General features: G+C 40.5%; 2 protein-coding genes and 1 long non-coding RNA gene across 3 annotated transcripts in view; 2 read left to right on the forward strand and 1 right to left on the reverse strand.

The window, feature by feature from the left end:
• LOC103380961 (uncharacterized) overlaps nucleotides 1–8,498 on the forward strand; it is a 38,752-nt gene extending 30,254 nt beyond the window's left edge. The window contains exons 3-4 of the long non-coding RNA XR_003050138.1: nucleotides 6,592–6,636; nucleotides 7,313–8,498. This is a non-coding gene — a long non-coding RNA (uncharacterized LOC103380961). The remainder of the gene's footprint in view (nucleotides 1–6,591; nucleotides 6,637–7,312) is intronic.
• Nucleotides 8,258–10,312, reverse strand: mrpl19 (mitochondrial ribosomal protein L19). The gene is made up of 6 exons (XM_008313112.2): nucleotides 10,170–10,312; nucleotides 9,840–9,957; nucleotides 9,640–9,758; nucleotides 9,409–9,543; nucleotides 8,845–9,026; nucleotides 8,258–8,745 (listed from the first exon to the last, which is right to left on the reverse strand). The coding sequence occupies exons 1-6, from the start codon at nucleotides 10,246–10,248 to the stop codon at nucleotides 8,527–8,529; spliced, it is 852 nt and encodes a 283-aa protein (XP_008311334.1). The 5' UTR covers nucleotides 10,249–10,312; the 3' UTR covers nucleotides 8,258–8,526.
• Nucleotides 10,313–11,039: 727 nt separating this feature from the next.
• eva1aa (eva-1 homolog A, regulator of programmed cell death a) overlaps nucleotides 11,040–19,818 on the forward strand; it is a 60,603-nt gene continuing 51,824 nt past the window's right edge. Inside the window, exon 1 of the mRNA XM_025056952.1 lies at nucleotides 11,040–11,480. Coding sequence (XP_024912720.1) covers nucleotides 11,381–11,480 — 100 coding nt within the window. The 5' untranslated portion in view covers nucleotides 11,040–11,380. The remainder of the gene's footprint in view (nucleotides 11,481–19,818) is intronic.

Consider the following 19,818-nt stretch of genomic DNA (forward strand, 5'->3'; position numbering starts at 1 on the left):
TCAGAGTCCAGTCCTCACTCTCAGATCTGAACAAGGTTCGAACCATGTATGTGTGTGATGCCCACGAGTCTCCATGACTCCATGACCGTGTATATATATACACATATACATATATATACATACATATATAGAGAGAGAGAGACAAACACTGTCCAATCACGACTCTTCACCACCAGTAAGGATGAATAAAATTACCCTTTCCTATTTATAGCTTTATTCTTTATTCAGTTGTGTTTATCTTTTTTATTTGGATCTAATCATTTTCATTGGTTTCCTGTATGAACCTGTTCACAAAATACTGTTGAACCAGTATGAATTACCAATCATCCGGGGTCCAGTAACGGATTCATCCGTTTCACATTGATTCCTATGGAGAAACTTGTTTCAGTTTTTGAACTTTTCAGTTCAGGAACGGAACAAATTCATTCCGAAGTTTTCACCGTATGTCATATCATATAGACTATTATTGTCTTCTGTCTTCTCTGTGTATCTTTCCCACTATTTGTAATTGGGATAGACTAGATTTTTCAAAATAAAACACATATTGACGCAGTAAGATCGACGGGATCAACAAAAAGCGCGCCTGTCATCTTTCTGTCATCGTTACTCAGTAAGATCGACGGGGATCAACAAAACGCCTGTCATCTTTCTGTCATCGTTACTGTGTGTTTAACTGGTCTTAACAGTACAGCTACTGTTTCTTTCTAAAGACTTGACTGTCCTGCCTTAATAAGATTAGTCACTTTGGTGAAAGTCATTACGTGCACTGAAGAGAACAAGGCCACAGATAAAATTGAAGTAATGTAAATAATTGAACAGGAAAAGGAAGGAGAACATCACTTTCCAGCCGTGTCTGACTTTAAACATTTCTGTGTGGAATCTGTAAACGGACCTTAGCAAACAGAATTAGCCATGTTACCTCACAAGACCCTGGATGATTCACTTAGCTGTTTGGTTGACCTTCTTGACCCTGTGTCTTGTGGTGTAGAGTTTGTCTGGGTTTTCCTCTAAACTCTTCCTCTTCTCTCCCACACTCTGGACCAGAGTAGGAATTCTCTACATTCAACGTTAAGGTACATTTCACTGGGTCTCTCTCCCACACTTCAACGTTAAGGTACATTTCACTGGGTTGGTTCAAAGATAAATCCCAGACTCTTTTCCAGCACTTTCAAAACCCACTGTAAACAACAACACACTACAAGTTCCAAGGTGTAGTACTGCACTGTATTTGTGGCTCGGAGCTATCTCCATCTTTAGCTCTTACAAGGCAATATTTTGGGGCATTTCCTGCCTACCATACCATAATCTTCTGGAATCTTTTTGATCAAATATTAGCTTTTTTTCCCCAACTGCTTATTGGATGTTACGTGTAACCTTTTAACACATTTGTGTTGGTTCTTCTTCTAGCTATTACTAGAATGACATTTAGACATCAAACAAGTGTCACTAGGTTTGGGTACTTTTTAAAATATATATATTTTAGCTATGTTTTGCTCTCCAGTTTGTATTTAGGCTAGTCTTTTTATCTTGCAGCTCTTTTTGGCTAACTCTTAGCTGTTCTTTGTTAGATATTTTGACCTTTGCCATTGTTTTGCATTTGGAGGAGACATTCAGACTTTTATTTTGAAAATGGTTCACAATATAACGGACTCTTTATCATGGGGACAAAGTCTGGTCTTTCATTTATTTTGTGGTTGCATCTGGGAAAGAAATATGTGAATAAATGCAAATGTTTGATCATTTTGAATTCTTACTGAAATCCTGCATCTTGATGAACCAGGAATGGATGAAACGATGAGTTTGAGTGAGTCTGACAGTTTGAAGCGCTGTGCAGTCTGGCTGGAAATCAAACAGTGTGAGTGTATAATGTTAATAAAGCTGAGGACAAATTGCCAGATCAGCTGCTGTTTGATATTAAAAAAATGAAGATGAAACGCAGAGGTGACTCTCCAGCAGTGACGGTGAATCATGTGAATGTGTCTGTACTTGGCTTCAGATCAAGGTGAATCTGTGTGTATGAGAGTGCACGTGTGCGCGCGCGTGCACGTATGGCCCTCATTAGTTAACTCCAGGCCTGCATTCACAGTATGACTACACCCCTCCTCCTGCACCTCCTCCTCTCACTCTCAGCCTCTCCACTAAATGAGGTTAATAAACCCAAGCGTTTACTACCAGCATCACCAACACCCCCCTCCTCACCCCCCGTCTCTGCCTGCATTCTCCTTCATCTCCACCCGTCTACCTCCACCTCTCTTTGCAGTCCTGAGCCAGCACTCCACCTCCCACCTCCTCCTCTCCTCCCTAAGCCTCCCTCCTTCTTTCATCCTTAGCTTGAAATGCTTTCTTCCTCTTTTCTTCACCTTCTTTTTTTATTGTCATTGTTGCAGAGCGAAAGCTCAGGGATTTCCTCCCTCCATTTCCCAGGACAGAGCTGCAATTACAGCTCAAGAGAGAAGAAGACCAGCTGTTTCTGGAGAAACAGGTTTAAGTCATCAGGGAGGAAAAGAGTAGGGCGCCCCTCAGAGGCTAGGGAGGGACACTGCTCCCCTTGTCTCCCATATATTTCTCTCTCACATCAAAGCGCTGGAGTTCCTTTCAGCCGACGTGCCTTTTTTAAAAAAACATACCAGACAGGGTCACGATGTTCCAACAGGAATTACAACCCGTCATAACGAATAATGTGCTCTGTTGTGACCTGGCTTACAGGTCCTGAGACAGAACATACACACATGCACACACACACACACACACACTCACTGGCAAGCTTACAAACAAGTGGTGATAGCAGAGTAAATGTGAAGAATGCATCAAACAGCCTTGGCTGCTCTTATCTCAGCGGCAGCATGTGGACAAGGACATCATGAATGGAGAAAGTAGCCAAGATGTGATTGGAGTGAACATTAGACAGCTGTGATTGGCTGGGGATTAAATGACACTGCTCTCATCCATAATGCATAACAGCAGATAAAGTGCTTTATTCCATTAGATGCCCTGGACGTTTCCAGGAACAAATGGAAGCTGTGGTCGTAGACAGATAAAACCAAAACAAAGTGAGCGGTTGAGACACATTTATCCGAGGCAGGTGAAACTAGGATTTTCACAACATTGTTCCAGCATCACTGTGACTGGATGGTCTTCAGTTCCTCTTGTGCGTTGGCCTTGTACTGGTACTTGTTTTGTTTTGATTCTGAAAAGCTTAGAATATACTGTTTGGACATCATATATTTACGGCTCCTTTGGTCTAATGTCACACTGCATTTGACTCTGTATGGAAACACAAATTTACCCAGAGTACAGTTGTAGAAGATGAACTATCTGGGTGATAAGTTGAATTTTAGACAAATATCAAACCCTATCACCATCCTGCTTCGTTGTATCACAGATTTGTACTTTAACAGTGGTTTTATTCACAGATTTATATCAATGAGAATTAGAAAAACAATCCAGAATTCTTCTCTACAGCTCAGTATTTTCCATCCCTTCTTTTAAATAGCATTGTGTATCCTTTGGGTAACATTACTGCCACCTGCTGGGTCTAACGCTATTTAAGAATATCTAAATATTAATCAACACAAATGGAAGGTAAAGAAAATACCAGCAGGGGGCAGTGTAGCTGCAGATCAACCTGTGAAAACTAAACTACAACCAAGGAAAACCAACCAACTAGCTAAAATGAGGAGAAAAATTTTTTTTTGTGTGTTTAGAAAATTCTCACATGCTCCACCTACGAATATCTGCCTGTTCCTCAGTCTTGAGGCATCAGCTGCTGGCCATGTAATGTTTCCTAACAGCTGTGGTGCTGTCAGGTTTGTCTATGCGAGCGCTGTAACAAAGAGAGAGTGATGGCAGCAGGAGTCCCTGTCGGCCCAGGGGACGGTCAGAGAGGAGCAGACGCTCATGTTGTTTCACTGCAAACATATGGTGAAACTCAAGTGTGTAATTTACCTAGGACTACGGGTGGCCTGAGGTAGCGCGCGCACACACACACACACACACACTCTTACAGTGACAGGGTGTAATTTACCTGGGGCCTATGGGTGGCCCAGTATCCCGTTGCACTTGTCATACACACACAGACAGCTCAACACAATTCAAAGTCTTTGCCAGAGACGAGAAGAGAGTGAAACCGAATTTTCCCAGGCCTGAGAGCAGGAGAGTAAGAAATCACACCTTGACAGAGATGTTAGAGACCACAGCTCTGAACGCTGCCTTCAGTGTACTCTCCTTCTTCCTACGCCCCCCTCCCCCTCCCAAAAAAAAAAAAATCAAATCCAACCTGCCCCCTCCCTCCCAAAAAAAAAAAATCAAATCCAACCTGTGGGAGTTGCTGCTCACCCTGTATCACATCCTCTCCAATTCATCAACCTGGCCCTGTTTCAAAGCTGCTGCTTCCCCCCTGTAAAAGCCAGAAGGAGTTGAAGGTCATGGGAGCAGCAGTGATGGAGAAAAAGGAGGCAGATGAGAGGAGTACGTCCCCTCCCTGCATTCCTGTGCAGACCCTCCTAGCATTGTTGCACTGTACCCACCGTCGTAGCTGTTGGTTATAGTAGAGTGGCAGTCAAGCCTCCGCCCGCCCCACCCTGAGTCTACGGCAGTGGTTGATAGTCAGTGTGTCAGGTTTCACCTGAGGATTGACAGACACGCTGTCCCAGACATTTACAGTTGGCACTGCTTGAGGTGTCTGTCAGTCAGGGCTGATATAATAGTCTGTCTAGGTGTGTCGCTGTGTCTGAGAGCTACAGAGTATGGGCTGAGGTGGGGGTGGGTGGGGAGTGAAGGAGAAAGCGCTTACCTTTGATCTCCTTTCTCAGCCAAATGGCTTTAACTTCACTCCAGGTGCGTGGAAGTCAACCTGAGGGCATGGGAGGAACGTACAGTCAAGACCATGACCACGATGAGCAGTGGATATAAATAGTTTCCAAATTCTTGTAAAGATGACAGCGTTTTGACTTAAAACAAAGACGCCAATGTATTTGATTTACGAGGTTTTCCTACAAGTTTCATGTTTCAGTTGAGAAAAACCTTTGAAATGAATTTCTGCTGAAAGATAAATAATAAAAGATGAGAGCGTACTTATTTAAAACAAATGCATTTAGTAGTTCATCCATGTGAACGGTGGGGGGGAGTTGTTCATCCATGTGAACGGTGGGGGATCTATATTTACCTGTGTATTTTGTAGCTGTTTACTACGTTCACAGATAAGCACAAACTCACTGTATTACTAGTACTACTTCTAATACTATTTTTTTCAACTTTGGTCTATTGTAAATAGGCTATAGTGTTTGTCTGCTACTGCTGTAGCTAACGTTAGCCCTGGTGTCTGTACACTGAGGTGACACTGCAGGCTGTCACCTACTGATTGAAGTGTATATTTCTAGCAACAGTGAGCTAGAAATGAGGAAACTAAGAAAGAGATTAAAGGGTTTTTGTTGTTTTGTTTTTGTTTTACTGTGATGAAGGCATTAACATCTCAGACAATTCTTTTAAAAATGCAGGCCAAAGGGTTATTTTTATGAACTCATCAGACAGCTCTTTGGGAGTGGGTCGACATGTCTCGTCCACAGAACTAACACACGAACGTCGGGGTGACGTTACAGTTTTGACTGCGACTGCACAGTTTCTCAGGCTTCCACGCCGTGCCCTAGGATAAACATCTCCTGCTGCCACCTCCACATGTGAACATCAATCTGTCCCAAACAGAAATACTGAGGGTGAGAAATGAGAAGGTGAAAACAGCAGCTGCTGCAGTGGCCGCTCTAATGACAATGTGCAGGACAGACTCTCAGTCTGCTGTGCACACAAACACATGGAGTTGGTTTTCCTTCGCTGCACTTCAGCTCTGATTGGACACCAAGTAAATTAGGTGGAAAGTCAACAGTGGGACTAGAACTACTGTACTGTATGTTACAGTCCACTACCAAACAGAGGGAGGAGGGTCACTTGAAATTTTCCAGGGGGGCGTCCCTAGAACAATGCTTATTTTTTCTGGCATTTACGTCATATATACATGTAAAATAACATATGCATAAAGTAAAAATAAAGTGAAACCGGTAAAATAAACAGGACTGGACAGGATATGAAAATAGGAAAACATTGGGAAAAAAAACAGAAACAATTTAAAAATAATGGAAATAGTACAATAATATAAAAGAAAAGATAAAGTCAAAAATGAAAAAAATGTTAAACTTAAGATACAATAAAGGTGAAGAAACATAACTAAACATAAATAAATCCATTCAAAAAATTAATCAACTATTAAAAATGAAATCAGAAAATTATGGTTAAATAAATAGAAAAGATAAATGTTAAACTTAAGTTAACTTATGGTTAAATAAATAGAAAAGATAAATAACATGACATTATCAACAACAACCTTATGATGGTGATATGACATAATCGACGTATTCCCTGTAAAAGACAAATATTGTGTGGATATAATGTAGTAACGAGGTGGCAGTAAAGTCATACTGTCATGGTGGTGTGATTTGCAATTTTGTTGCAGAAAATGTCCTCAAATATAAATGTAAATTGCACTGAAAAAGATTTATTTCTTTGTTGTGATTTGACTGTTTGTTTTTGTTGGTGTTGCAGAGTGAGCCTGGGAAACACACGGCAGAGAGAGAGAGAGAGAGAGATGTGAGTTTAGGAGGTGAAGATGATTTGGCAGAAAATCCAACCATCAGCTCCATTAAAACAGCCATAAACTGCAGTTCTCAGACAGTCACAGATCTCTCCCACTCCGTGCCCCTGACCGTTTCATGAGTAATCGCTCTCTTCATCCCAGACTCTACTGTATCTCCGTACAGGGGAACCTGTGTGGTCCATAATGGGAGCAGTAAACATCTGCTACTCCTGCATTAGAGACCATTTTCTCTGCGTCTCGTCCTGTAATATGGATAAATTAGAGTGCAGGGGACTCATTCTGCATGTTTACACTCACACACACACACGCTGCAGACATAACATCAGGAATCCAAGTGTTTTTATACGAACTAAGTGACGCTCGAACATACCATCTCAACACCACAATTTTCCATCCACAGCTGCAAAACACTCCCGTGTGTCCTCGCTCCTGCTTCCACCTCCCCAAAGTGCAGGAGAGGTTCAAAAATAAGGAGGAACGAGGAGCACAGTTACTGATTTATAAGTAAAACTCCTGTTAGTTACACTCCAAACTCCCCTTAAATCATGACTAGCGGGCTGTTGGATTATTTCAAAGAGCGGAACTTGACTTAATCTGTTCCTTTTCTCTCTGTCTAATCATTTGCTCAGCTGTAACTCTGTGTATTTGTGTGTTTATTCAACACGCCAGGAATTCCCCCTTCCAACAGCCCACATCACATCACAACAAAGGCTGTTATGCAACTGCTGACGGATGACACAAAGTGGACGGCTGGCGCCGCCTTGCGTCCAAACTGCAGCAGACAACAGACTGGTACGGTTAGAACGGCTTTTTGAAGTCTTAATAAGTAACATTAGCTTATTAGCTTAATAAGTAACATGGCTACGATGTTTGCACAGAAATGAGGACATAATAATTAACAAAGAACCTTAAAGTCAGTTAAAAAGTAATGTAAATGTCGCCAAAGCAGGTAGGACGAGCGTTTTTTTTAGCGTTTGTAAAAGTGAACGAAGAAAACGTTTATTTATTGATTATTTTTTCCAACGAGCCGTTAGGAGCTCCGTATGTTTTAGCCATCTTTATGCTAACTTTTGCGCATCCTATAGCAATTTTTAGCTTTTTGGCCTTTTAAAGACAATTTTCCAAATTTTTGTTGACCTTTATGTTGATGCTATTTTTGTCGTTTTGTTATAATTTGACAACATTTGTTTGTTTTGTTTTTTTAACTTTTTTTCTTTACTATTTGGCCGGAAATTTTTAGTTGATTTTTTTTTCTTCAGCTATTTGGTTAAGAATTTCCATTTTGGCTATTATTTCCAGCAACTTTAGTAAATGTTTTTTAATCTTTTACCTGCCTTTTGGCAACAACTGTATTAATGTTTTGTTAATTTGAATGAATTTATATTAAGCTTCTGGGAGTATTTCAGCAATAAGATTACGCTAATGTTTTTATCTTTTGGTTGATTTTATAATTTGCCAATATATTTATATATTTGCTGTCTTTTGAGATAATATTCAGTAAAGTTTTAAAGTAGTATAGTCCACTGCATGTCAAGTATCAATAAGGTCCCTGAGCCCAGGTTATGAACACATCAGGGTATAATTTAAAAAAAAAACGACAACAGTAAAATCTGGTAGTAGATCAAGTGTTTATTAACAAAAGCATGTAATCCCCCGGCCCCCCAAAAAACAAAATGAAACGTTTTAAAGGTCAGAGACTGATGAGAGGAGCTCACATTGTGAGACAGACCTGTGGAAGTCATCTTTGGAGGACAATAGGATTTACTTCTTTTGACTGCGAGACATCAATGACAGTTTAAACTTCCAGGTGAGTCGTCTGTAGATCACAGATTAGTCTTTTCTCATTACTATGAAGAACCTTTAGGTCTTGGGTCTCCTCATCTTCACTTCATCTCTGCCTGCACCTCCTTGAAGATCTGCTCCTCCAGCTCGGACGTGTCGTACTCCTTTAACATGTCATACTCCAGCCATGGCTGAGCCCATTTCTGGGCATGCTCCATCTCCTCCGGGGTCAGGTGCAGGTCAAAGCGGATGCCCTTGACGTTGTACTTGGGTCGTTCCCAGCGTTTGGACCAGGGTTTTGGACGCATCTTCACCTTCATCTGGATGACAGACAGAATCATGGACGTGCTCGGTAAGTCTGAGTCTGAGTCATGTTTACTGTAATGTTCACAGTGGTCGTGATGTTAAGACTGTGTCACCTGGTTGACAGGAACCTCTTCAGCTAGAGGAAAAGGCATGGGCTTCATGTTTGGATCCACGGTGCTGTACTCAGGCAGAGCGTCTCTCAGGTACATCAGGTTGTCGTCCAGTCTTTTCTCCAGCTTCAGCACCTCGATGCTCTGGATACGAGGGCTGTAGAGCTCGTAGCAAATCTCTACACCTGAGACACACACACAAGGTTCATTCTCCTTTCACCAACTTTGAAACTCGTCTCACGGCTTTACTTTAAACTACTTTTCATCCTGTGTACACACATACATTATTATTATTTTTGTTATTATTACTATTAATATCCTTTTTGGCTAATTTAAAAAATAATTATGTTCCTTTGGCTTACTTTCAGCTTATATCTGCTAACCTTTAACAGTGGGTAAGAAAACATTTGCCTGCTTTTGGTTATCTTTTGTTTAACATTTTTTGCTCTGAGTGCTGAGTCTGGGGATTTCTGAGCTAGCATTTTCAGGTAGCCTTTAGCTACCATTTTTGGACAATTGTGAATTTTTTTTTAGATCAGTACTTCTACAGAAACAAAAGAAAGTCACCTTGGTTGTCAATGATATTCCGCAGTACGAATGTAGCGCCCAGACCTTTCCCACCTCTCTGGATACAGATGCCCACAAACCGGTTTGATTTTCCACTGGCATTTGGGTCGGCCATGGTCACGGCCAGGATACTCCCTAGAGGGAAAAATATATATGTAAACTACGATAAATAGTAAAAGAAAAAAAATATGAAACAAATTTAAAGTTGTTTCAAAGTGTTTATTTTCTTACCTGTGTAGAATTCTGGGATGTTGAGCACTTTCCTTCTGCGGATCATGTCTTTTCTCTCTATAGCAAACTTGAAGGGATCTGTCCTCTGTCTTGGTGGGATGAACTCTGGGCTGAGAAACCTACCAGAAAAAAATACACATATATTACGTATTTTACTCTAACACTTACAGTGTTTTTTTTCCTACAGATTAAAGTCATACTTTCTTTGGGAAACATCCGCCTGATTTTTATCTTTGATGACAGGTTTAGGTGGAGGGGTGAATTTTGGAGGCTTGTTGTCATCCGCAGCGAGACGGAATACGGATGTGGACAGAAAACCTGAAAATAACAAGAATCGTAAGTAAGACAAAGGATAATCGATTATTGAACTGAGTTTCTGCAAATATGACAATATCATGTTCACACAGAGAACAGGTCGCACCGTTAGCTTCTCAGCCAGTTTCACTTAACATGTACACGGGGCGCCGCTTTGTCGATCTAACCGTAAATTCAATCGTATATTCAGAAAAAAACGTTTTAATTTTACTTACGTTCATTCCGTAGTTGTAGGTGTCGTAAGAACCTTAGCGAGAGAAGACATTTGTCAAATGTACTAGTGCAAGACGCCATGTCTGACCTTCTGTTGTCACGTGTGAATACGGACGGAAGCCCGTGTGAGTCAAACGTACCCAAAGCGATGCTGTTTCATTTCCTGTAGTTTTGAACATTGTCCACAAGATGGCAGAATTGTTCAACTAAATTGTGAATATTTTTGAAAACAAAATATTAATTGCAGTTTAACATAATAATTGACATCAACAACGGTCCATTTAAAACAAAGGATTGGATTGTTTGATTAATTTTTGTTTTTTACTATTTAAGGATTGGGTTGTTTGATTATTTTTTATTAAAAATATTTTTACTATTACGTAAATTAAAAAGTCATACAGTTGTTTTTCTTATATGTGAAATCCATAATTAAACAATGTTTTTCCTGCTCTGCTACCATTAAGCTATTCAGTGTTTACTAAATCTAGGTAGATACCAAGTTTTACTTTTAAAAGGGAAAACCTTTGACCAACTTACAGAATAAGACTAATTTAAAGCAACAGTATAGTACCTGGTCACCCACGCCGTGGACCTGGACATTTACAGCGACCCCTTTGGTTAATTTAGAGATATTTACCTAGGATAGGGACGGTGTGGAATTAAGCTAATAGTCTTAAAAAAAAGTTTTAAATTCAGATTCAATTTAATGCATTAAAGTGACTTGTACATCAATATTAATTATATAAATTACATGAAGCAATGGGATGAATTCTAAATAATCAACTTGGAATAAAGACTGTGGTGGGAACTTTTTTTCGGCGAGTTCCGGGGGAATGGATGTTGTTTTGTTGTTGTTGTTGTTTTGGTGGTTCCAACAACAGTGATGTTGTATTGTCTGCGTACATGCCCCAGGATTTACTACTACACACTGTTGGGAACTCAATGAGAGGCAATGTGAGAACGAGAGAGAGAGGGAGGATGGGGGAGGAGGGGGGAGGTGTGTGCGCGGCTCCTGCCCAGAGAGACCTCGATCCAGAGTCTCACACTGCGCCGTGTGGTTTGGTGGGAGGATGAGGGAAGACTGTGGAGCCGTGATGGACCCGCACATCTCCCGCATGAGACGCACGGGCTGAACCCCAATGTTGCTGATGTCTTTGTTGTCACTGGACTTTCTGATGTTTTGGATTAACTTAAAAACTGCGAGACTTCAAGGATGTTCTTCTCAGATGGGACTCTGTCAGCCGTCAGTTGTGCGCTCCTGTTGGGAATAACGTGCTTCAGCGCCCTCACTGAGGCTTCTTCGGACTTCACAGGTTGGTCATGGTGCATGTTTGTGTGGGTGAAGTTTGTGGAAATTTCTTAGCCGGGCTTTTATGGTCAGAATCTGCGGGACATGGGAGTTTGAAAACATGGCTTGGATCAGTGTTTGCTTTCAGGAGTTGTGATTTGATTGTGTCGGGACAGCTAGCCGTGCCTGTGGCGTGCTGCAGCACGCACGCTCTAAAATGTTTGCGCCACACATCGACTAGAACGAAAAAGAAACACGCAGAAATTCTTATCTGCTTTAGATTCTTTATAAGCATCAGGTTGTTTGAGCGCAGTCAGCGGCAGCTGGTCGAACTGAGACCCGGGGGGTCGTTGCCATTCTACACTGATGCTTTTTAGAGGAGCTATTGATATGTGGCTGGTTTGTTTACTGTTGGAAATATGCTTGAAGTTTGACGCTCGATGCGTGTATATATATATATATATATATATATATATATATATATATCAAAAAGATCTAACCATTAGGCCCAAAGATACCTCAAGGTTTGGTGTTTTTTTTAATTCCCTAATTAACACAAATGGCATTTGGCAAATGGCAAGCACGAGTTAAAACTTTATTTAAAAAAAAATCAGAAATTATTATTATGCTAATTAGCTAAATAATGAATAAAAACACACATAGCTTAAGCTTAGCAAAAGCTGCTAAATGTTAGCAGGAACTGGTGAAATTAGCACAAAGAGAACTGAACATTAGCTCAGTTACTGCTGCAATTCTGTCAAATGATATTGCCACAACAACACAAAGTTGCTGAAGTACAAAATAAAAACAATAGCTTAAATGTTTTTAAAAAATAGACTTCAGAGTGTGTTTAAAAAGACCTGTCTGAGGTTTGACCTGAGGACAGAAAAACTCCCTGTGGTTAATGCATAACTGTAAAGAAACTTGTTTGGCTCCAACATCCTCTGCTCCATTTTCAGTTTATCTGCTAAAAGAAGGTCAATACAATCTGTCAGGTGCTTGAGGTTAATGTACAAGTGTGTGTGTGTGTGTGTTTGCATGAGTGTCACACAATCTGTCATCTAAGAAAGTGTTGCCTAAATTAATGAGTCGCTCTGTTGCATTATGGGTCGTGGGTCTGCACTGATGGAGCCCAGGGCAAGTCTGCAGGTTTTGTTTACTGTGATCATAAAACAGGAAAGGGAGCTTTGTGTCAGTGTTAATTGGCCTCTAATGGGTCTAATGGTTGGAAACAAGCAGACGAGGCCTGTGGGGAAAGGTGCTAAGGAGCTGATGTACGTTAACGTGACCTCTGTGTCTGCGTGTGCCCTAATGAGCTGCTAAAGACTGAGGTTTAGGAGGAAGCTGTTAACGAGGGTTCATTTCTGTGCGTGTGTATGGTCAATGTCAAGAGTAACTGAAGTCAGGAGATGATGTGGTGAATGAGGCAGGAAGTGAGCGTCCTTCAAGTGCATGTGATGATATGTTCACACTGTTCTGCCTAATGGAGTGGGTTTGTGGTTAAAAAAAAAAAGAAATGTATGAAAATAACTTTCTTCAGTCCAAAAAAACACAAGTTTTCAGATTGATTATTGGTCATTCTTAGAAATGTATGAAAATCATTTTCTTTTCAGATTGATTATTGGTCATTCTTAATCACTGTGGTTCTATATTAAAGCATCAGTATGACGTGAAACATTGGGGGGCGTTACACCAGCTGTAGCCCTGACTATAGAATGTATGACTGTGGGAAAACGATTGTTAAGCTAACGAGCTACAATCTGAAAAAGTTTATGGTCCTAATAACAATGTGATTTCTTATACCACCAATTTGAATCCTATTGAGAGTAAAGCAGCTGATAAAGCACAATATGAGACGTAAAACTAGTAAATGGAACCATCATTAATGTGGTTAATCTTCAACGACTTTATTAGGAGGTTGAGAATTTTTCCTCTGTTTCCATGTGTGTAGAGTTTCTTCTGTGCTATTTCCACTGCTTCCCTTTTGAAGCCAGATGCCTGCGTCTGAAATCAGGCCACAGATGCCACACACCCACAGTTGCGTTTGCTTATCACTGTGCAGCATCCTTTTACACAAATGCTGACTAAGCATCCCTGTGAATGGAAACAAGGAAGGGGGACCTGCTTAGAATACCAAAGAAAAAGACAAAGAAATCATTCAGTTCCCACATTCTTGACCAGCTGGAGTCTCCCTGGAAACCCAGAGCGAGGAGCTTCTTTGACTGACAGGTGGAGCCGAGGCTGCTGGCCGACAGAAGCTGTAGGTTAGGATCAAACATCTGTCAGTTGGACCTCTGTCAGTCAGATGGTGGACTCAGCAGAATGAGCCTGGTGGTGGGGATAAATCAACCCAACAGAGGCCAGGTCAAGCCTTCAAAGGACGTTGATTACATGTCTTTTTGGTAGTTTATGTGTGTCACTCTGCATGTCCTGGCTTTGTTGACAGCATGCATTATAAAGGACAGTTTCATATTTCGTCATCGTCTTTCAGCTCCTTGCTGAACTGAAAACAAACTTTGCTGGAGGGTAATTTAATTCTGTCTCTTCCCCCTGTTATCATTGTCTATTATACAGCTGCCTGAACAGCTAATTAGAGGTGTGGAGTGAGCGTCACAACACTTACGAGCCCCCAGGGCTTTGGCTAACGGAGGTAGCAGGAAAGCTAATTCTTAATCGTCGCTTCACAGGTTATTAATAGACGGGATTTTTTATTTTTCTTGTCAATTAGCATGTGTTTGTTGTTTTTTGGGTTTTTTTAGTTTTCTTGTCAATTAGCATGTGTTTGTTTTTTTTATTCTTGGCAAACGGGTTGAAAATTAAAAATTAATTTGTTAAATTGTGACTAAAAACACATGACTCTTTTTTTAAGAGTTATGTTAAGTTATGTTTTGGTGTCTTCTGATTGGTTGCTCTATATGAGAAGTAGAAGTAGTTAGATTGGATCTCTAGAACTCTGATTCACAAACACTACGCTAATAATTATCAACTTCATTCGTAACATTACATATTTATTTATTTACATTTTATTTGGAGATTTAAAACTTGCTGACCTCACCTCCATTATGTAGCTCAATTATTTACATTTTATTTGGAGATATTTGCTGACCTCACCTCCATTATGTAGCTTCTCCTGGCTAATTTTTTTAAGTGGCAGTTTTCTGTATTCGAGTGACTTTTGTCAATGAACATTAACACACAACACCGTAACTACTCTAGTAATTTCATTAGTGTTTTTAAAACAAAGATATTGCATCAAATCAATACCAAACAAAACCCAGTCTGTAACCAAGGGTGTCCAGGCATCTGGAAGGTGGAGCCTACTATATAAAGTGAACCTTCCTACAGGCCAACTGCTCTTCCTGTGACACTAAATACTATAATTAAGTGGAATACGAATGAAGTGTTTGTGGGCTGAGGTTACCAGAATAATAGAAGAGTATTTAAAGTAGAAAATAAGTTTTACAAATATGAAGGATAAATAAACTGAAAAATACAACAAGTACTGTAAAATAAATACCAGAACTTGTACAAATTTCAAGAAAAGAGACCAAACGTAATGTATCCATAGTGCCTGAAAACCTAATATATTTGCATCTTATTTATATTATTCTAAATGCCATACAATCAACGAGATGTTGAAATTTAAAATAAAATGTTAGAAACAAATGTTGTGATTAAACTCTGATAATGTTTCTATAAACTGTGGCACATTTTGTCAGCTGTTACCGGGCGAACTCTACTAATGGGGCCACAGCGACGCCACATTTATTCTCCTTCACTGTCGTAAAAGCCTGTGGGCCAAACCTTATTTAACCCCAGTGAATGGGACGTGAGGCTGCGGAGGGGTTAAGGGGTCAACTGAGGTCAACTCCCACTAACTGTGAGCGTGGTTAGGATGGGGGTGGGGGTGGGGGGTCATCCATCTCAGTCTTTGTTCCATGCTGTCGAGACCTCATGAACACACGATGGTCACAATAAGAGAAGGAGAAAGTCAACAGCGGTCAGATCATGAATTTAGATTTGGTTCAAAATAAGGTGAGCGTGTCAAGTTTGGATTGTGTGACGTGATGAATTTAATCTAATCAGCATGAAAACTGCCTTAGCCTATCAGTGGAATTACATAGCAGACTGAAGGTTCTCAAGTTGTGGTAAAGTATGCATGAACTTTTTTTTATCAATAAACCAGAGAAATGTTCAAAGTAAACACAAATCGTAAACAGATTAAAGGGTTCAGTGAAAGTGTTTTAGTGGAACATAGACAGAAGATGGTGGTAATGCAACTGAAAGGATGTCAGTTGACGTTAAACTCAAAGGAGAAGAAATGAGGAGGGGGAGGGTCTGGATTAGCTCACAGCCGAGGCTGTGGTGGGACTAAATACTTAAAGTTGAGTCAAAGTTAAATGTGATGTAAACACAGAGTTTGATCAATGTTGTTGGTAAATGTTTCCAAATTAGGAAATATTTCAGATTATGTCCAGCTCCACTTCGGGACGTCCTGTTGGCGTTAACGCTTCACTCAGACATGTCTGTCGAAGGCGCGTTGCGTTGTGACCAACACATACTGACACACAAATCCTCTTCTGCTCTTAGTCTGTGTTTGAGTCCTGGATTAGGCTGCCCCTATCTGCCAACCCCCACACTCACAAACACACCACCACACCCCTCCACCTATCACAAAGTGCTACTCCAGAACCCCTTAAAAAAATTTTAATCCCTGGATGGAGTGCAAAACTGAACCCCATGCTCTCTACTCCGTTTTCACCCGCCACCCCCAGCTGCACCCTCCCCAGGTCCCTTAGGTCTTTCCTCACCACCTCCTCTTGCTGCCCGTACTCCTCCCTAGGGCTCGCCTGATCACTGTTTCTGTGTCTGCCTGAGCGCCAGGTGAGCTCTGTCTAAACAAATCCTGCCTCCTGCTTGTTTTGTCTACCTCGGTGCAGGCAGGCGGCTCGGCGGGGGCACTGACATAAGGCCGCCTTTCTCTGTAGGTGAATAGAGAAAACTGTGAGGTTCTTCTCTTCAAAGAGCAGTTTCACTGAATGATTTTGATGGATTTTCTTGATAGGATCAAACTAGTCAAGCACAGAGTGTCAAAGAGGAAGCTTACAGCAGAACAAGTCAGATTTAGACTGGAATCCTTTCTCATCAGACCCACCTGGGTGAAAGGAAATGAATGAATCTACTTGCGGATTCACCTCAGCTTCCTTTACGAAGTCGCCAAATTAGCTATTTTGGAATTTTCTTCTTTACGCTTCCTTTACAAACTCGCCAAATTAGCTATTTTGGAATTTTCATCATTTATTTACTTTTTTAAATTTAGCCAGTCTGTAGCTAAGAGTTTGTTCAGTTCAGTTCACTGTTCACTTTTTTTTTTAAACAACTTTTATTTCATCTATTTCTATCTAACATTAAAGTTGCTAAGCATAAGCAAGTTAGAGTTGACATATTTCAAGATCTGTTATTTGTTCTAGTCTTTTGTCTACGTTGCTAACTTTTGGCATTTTTGCGCTAATATCTGGGACAACGGCATTCACATCCCTCGTTTTTTTTCGGGCAACGAAACTAAGGCTTCAGTGAGTGAAAAATGAAACTGTGGTCTTTTGTAACGAGGCTTCCGTGTTGTAGAACCCACTAACATATATTTCTTTAGGTAGTTGTCTAGAGTTACATCGTTTACTTATATTAAGTTACATTTGGAGTTAAACAATGGCATTTGTTTTGCTCTAAATACATTGGTTAAAATGCTGTGCATTCATATGCCACTTAATTATAGTCTTAAGTATCACAAGAGGAGCAGTCGGCCCCGGGGAATTTTTTATGTTATCGTATCGGCCCCTCCCCCTCGTAAAACCTTGGTATAGCTGGCATAGAACTACAAACCCTCAGTTCCTTGTACAATGATACGTAAGGAAAACTCGGGGAATAAACCAAGAGCTAGGTGTGAGTGGTAATCGTAAATCAAACCGCCACAAAGTCATTAAACGCAGAGGCATGCGCTTCATGTTACAGAAAAAGTGTGTAGTTAGGCAAAGAATTTATCGCTGACACTTGACACATTCGATGCAGCCATTTAGCTCCGTGTCCACGGTGACATAAAACGTTAGCATAGAGCACGGGAATAATGCTGGTGATTTATAACAGCGTTGAAATCACTAACATGACATCTAGTAGACAAAAAAAAGATAAACAAAAGAGTGTTTGGTTGCAGACAGCTTGGAGCTGCAGTGGAGATAAACTCCAAATGTGCGTGCCTTCGTATGTATTTGGTCCTCAATGTCAGTGTGAGTGTGTGTGTAATTTAAGGTGGAAGTGAAGCCTGGCACAGCTTTCACAGCGATGAAAGACATGACCTACTGTGTGTGTGTCTCTGCCTAGATACAATTAGAACGTAAACAAATACACACATACATGAATATAAAGCCGAGCTTGACATCCTGTTGGAAGCAGCAGACTGGTGTTAGTGATGAGAGATTTCTAGTCACAACAGGAAGCACAACTTCCACATCACTCATTATTAATCTGACACGTGAGGAGGAGCCATTGTCTGGTTTTAAACTGCAACAAACAAAAACATTGTTGGAAGTCATTAATGGAGCTGTGTTCACAACTTTAGGTCGTCTCAAAACAAAACTCCAGTTTACACTTTAAAAATAAACCCAGCTGCGATGGAAATCCCCCAATACAAGGGCATAGCAAGTTGACATGATTAATGTCATGATTAGCTTCAAAGGAGACATGGTCTTAAGACACCGTGAGTTTTTATGTCAACGGAATCAAGTCCATGCGTATAAGTCACGTTAGCAGGCATCGACCACACCAGGTTTTGTCTGGTTGCCAAAATATGTGCGAAGAGACAGCACATCCTGACTGAGGTAATGCTCATTAGATGATTTAGCTGCTGTTGGGGCAATAATAGACCAAATTAAGCTCTGGCGTGTCAGCCAGGTCCTGGTGCCACAGGAACAATTTTTGTAATGAGGGCAATGCTTTTGATGTCTCCAGATGAATAGTTCTGTAGTCACGTCTGGTCAAGTTTTAACCTGAGGGTAATTATATAAAATAAGTTACTATTTACTATGACTATTTACTTTAATTTTCAAGGGCTGTAGTAAGTAAGTGAGATGTTAGCAAAGATTTTAAAAAACAAATGTCTAAATGTTTAAATACACATTGAAGTCATATCTGTACATGCTATATACCATCTATCTTAGAACATTTTTGACATATCCATGTATAAACATTGTTAATAATAGGTGGATCATCACTGTTTTCAAGTATTTGCTGTGTAATTTCCGCCATTAACTTTAGAAAATTGTGAAAAAAAAACAGAACACAACAAAAACCATATCTAGCACTGAACACGTAGGAGGATTATCGGTCGCTAAATGCATTGGTATTAGCTGGGCTAACTGGCCGTGGGCTTAAACCTGGAAATAGCAGAATCAGAGGAGGTTTATCAACATCACAGTGAAGGTGAGCTACAGACAGTGACATCATATCTGCTGAAAAAGCAAAAAAGTCAAATGTGCAGCTACATATAGTTATTAAAATGCTGCCAGACGTGCACTGCCATTTACAGACATATACTCAGACACTGACGTTGGTGTAACTAAAATGTTCTAGTCGGCTATATCTGTAGCTTAGCTTAATTTTACATGTAAATGCAGTGTTGACTCCTGGCATTACACGTCAACCTGGATGCAACTGTGACCACACATTATCAGATCTGGCTTCTCCCAACCCTGTATTTAAATGCACACTGATGTCATGTCTGAAAACAAAATTATGTTTGTAAAGAGACCGACTGCACACATGAAGGACACTGTCGATGCATGTGTGAGTCTGGGTGTGTGTGTGTTTGTGAAGATACGAGTGGTTTCTACAGAAGTGGAGCCTAGATAGTCTGATAACAAATTAAAAAAAAGAATAAAAATGTAGAAGTAGAGGAAAAAAGGAAGTAGAGACCAGTTTAAAAAAACATTACTGTCCTCAGCTAAAGGTGACTGAATGGTCAGAGAACTGTTTGTTTGTACCTTAGTAGTAGTTTGTAGTAACACGGCGTCATCAGCATGTTGACTGAGGGCTTAGCCGGCTCCCAGAAAGAGCTACTGTAATTCAAGTGAGAGTAGGTGTAACTTTTTTTCTCCAAGAGTTGTCTGTCTGGTTTCTGTTTTTGGGTTGAAACGCCTAAATTTAAGCCAGTGTGCAATTTGAAACGTCCTGAGACGGTCTGAGAAGGAGGGTGTAACTACCAGCTGAGATGGGCCGAATCAAATGGAGGGTCTTAATCAGATCTTATAATCAGCAGAAAACTGTGTAGCTTCTCCACCTCCAGTGCCATAATGATTATTTTTTTTACATTT

The sequence above is a fragment of the Cynoglossus semilaevis genome, chromosome 7 (assembly GCF_000523025.1).
Source record: "Cynoglossus semilaevis isolate Cse_v1.0 chromosome 7, Cse_v1.0, whole genome shotgun sequence".
NCBI lineage: Eukaryota > Metazoa > Chordata > Actinopteri > Pleuronectiformes > Cynoglossidae > Cynoglossus > Cynoglossus semilaevis.

Excerpts from the sequence above, each read along its gene's own strand:
- mrpl19 (XM_008313112.2), bottom strand. The coding sequence starts at position 10,248 with ATGGCGTCTTGCACTAGTACATTTGACAAATGTCTTCTCTCGCTAAGG. Across the intron at positions 9,759-9,839 it reads GCGGATGTTTCCCAAAGAAA|GTTTCTCAGCCCAGAGTTCA; the intron begins GTATGACTTTAA and ends TTTTTCTGGTAG. Across the intron at positions 9,544-9,639 it reads CATCCCAGAATTCTACACAG|GGAGTATCCTGGCCGTGACC; the intron begins GTAAGAAAATAA and ends TTTTCCCTCTAG.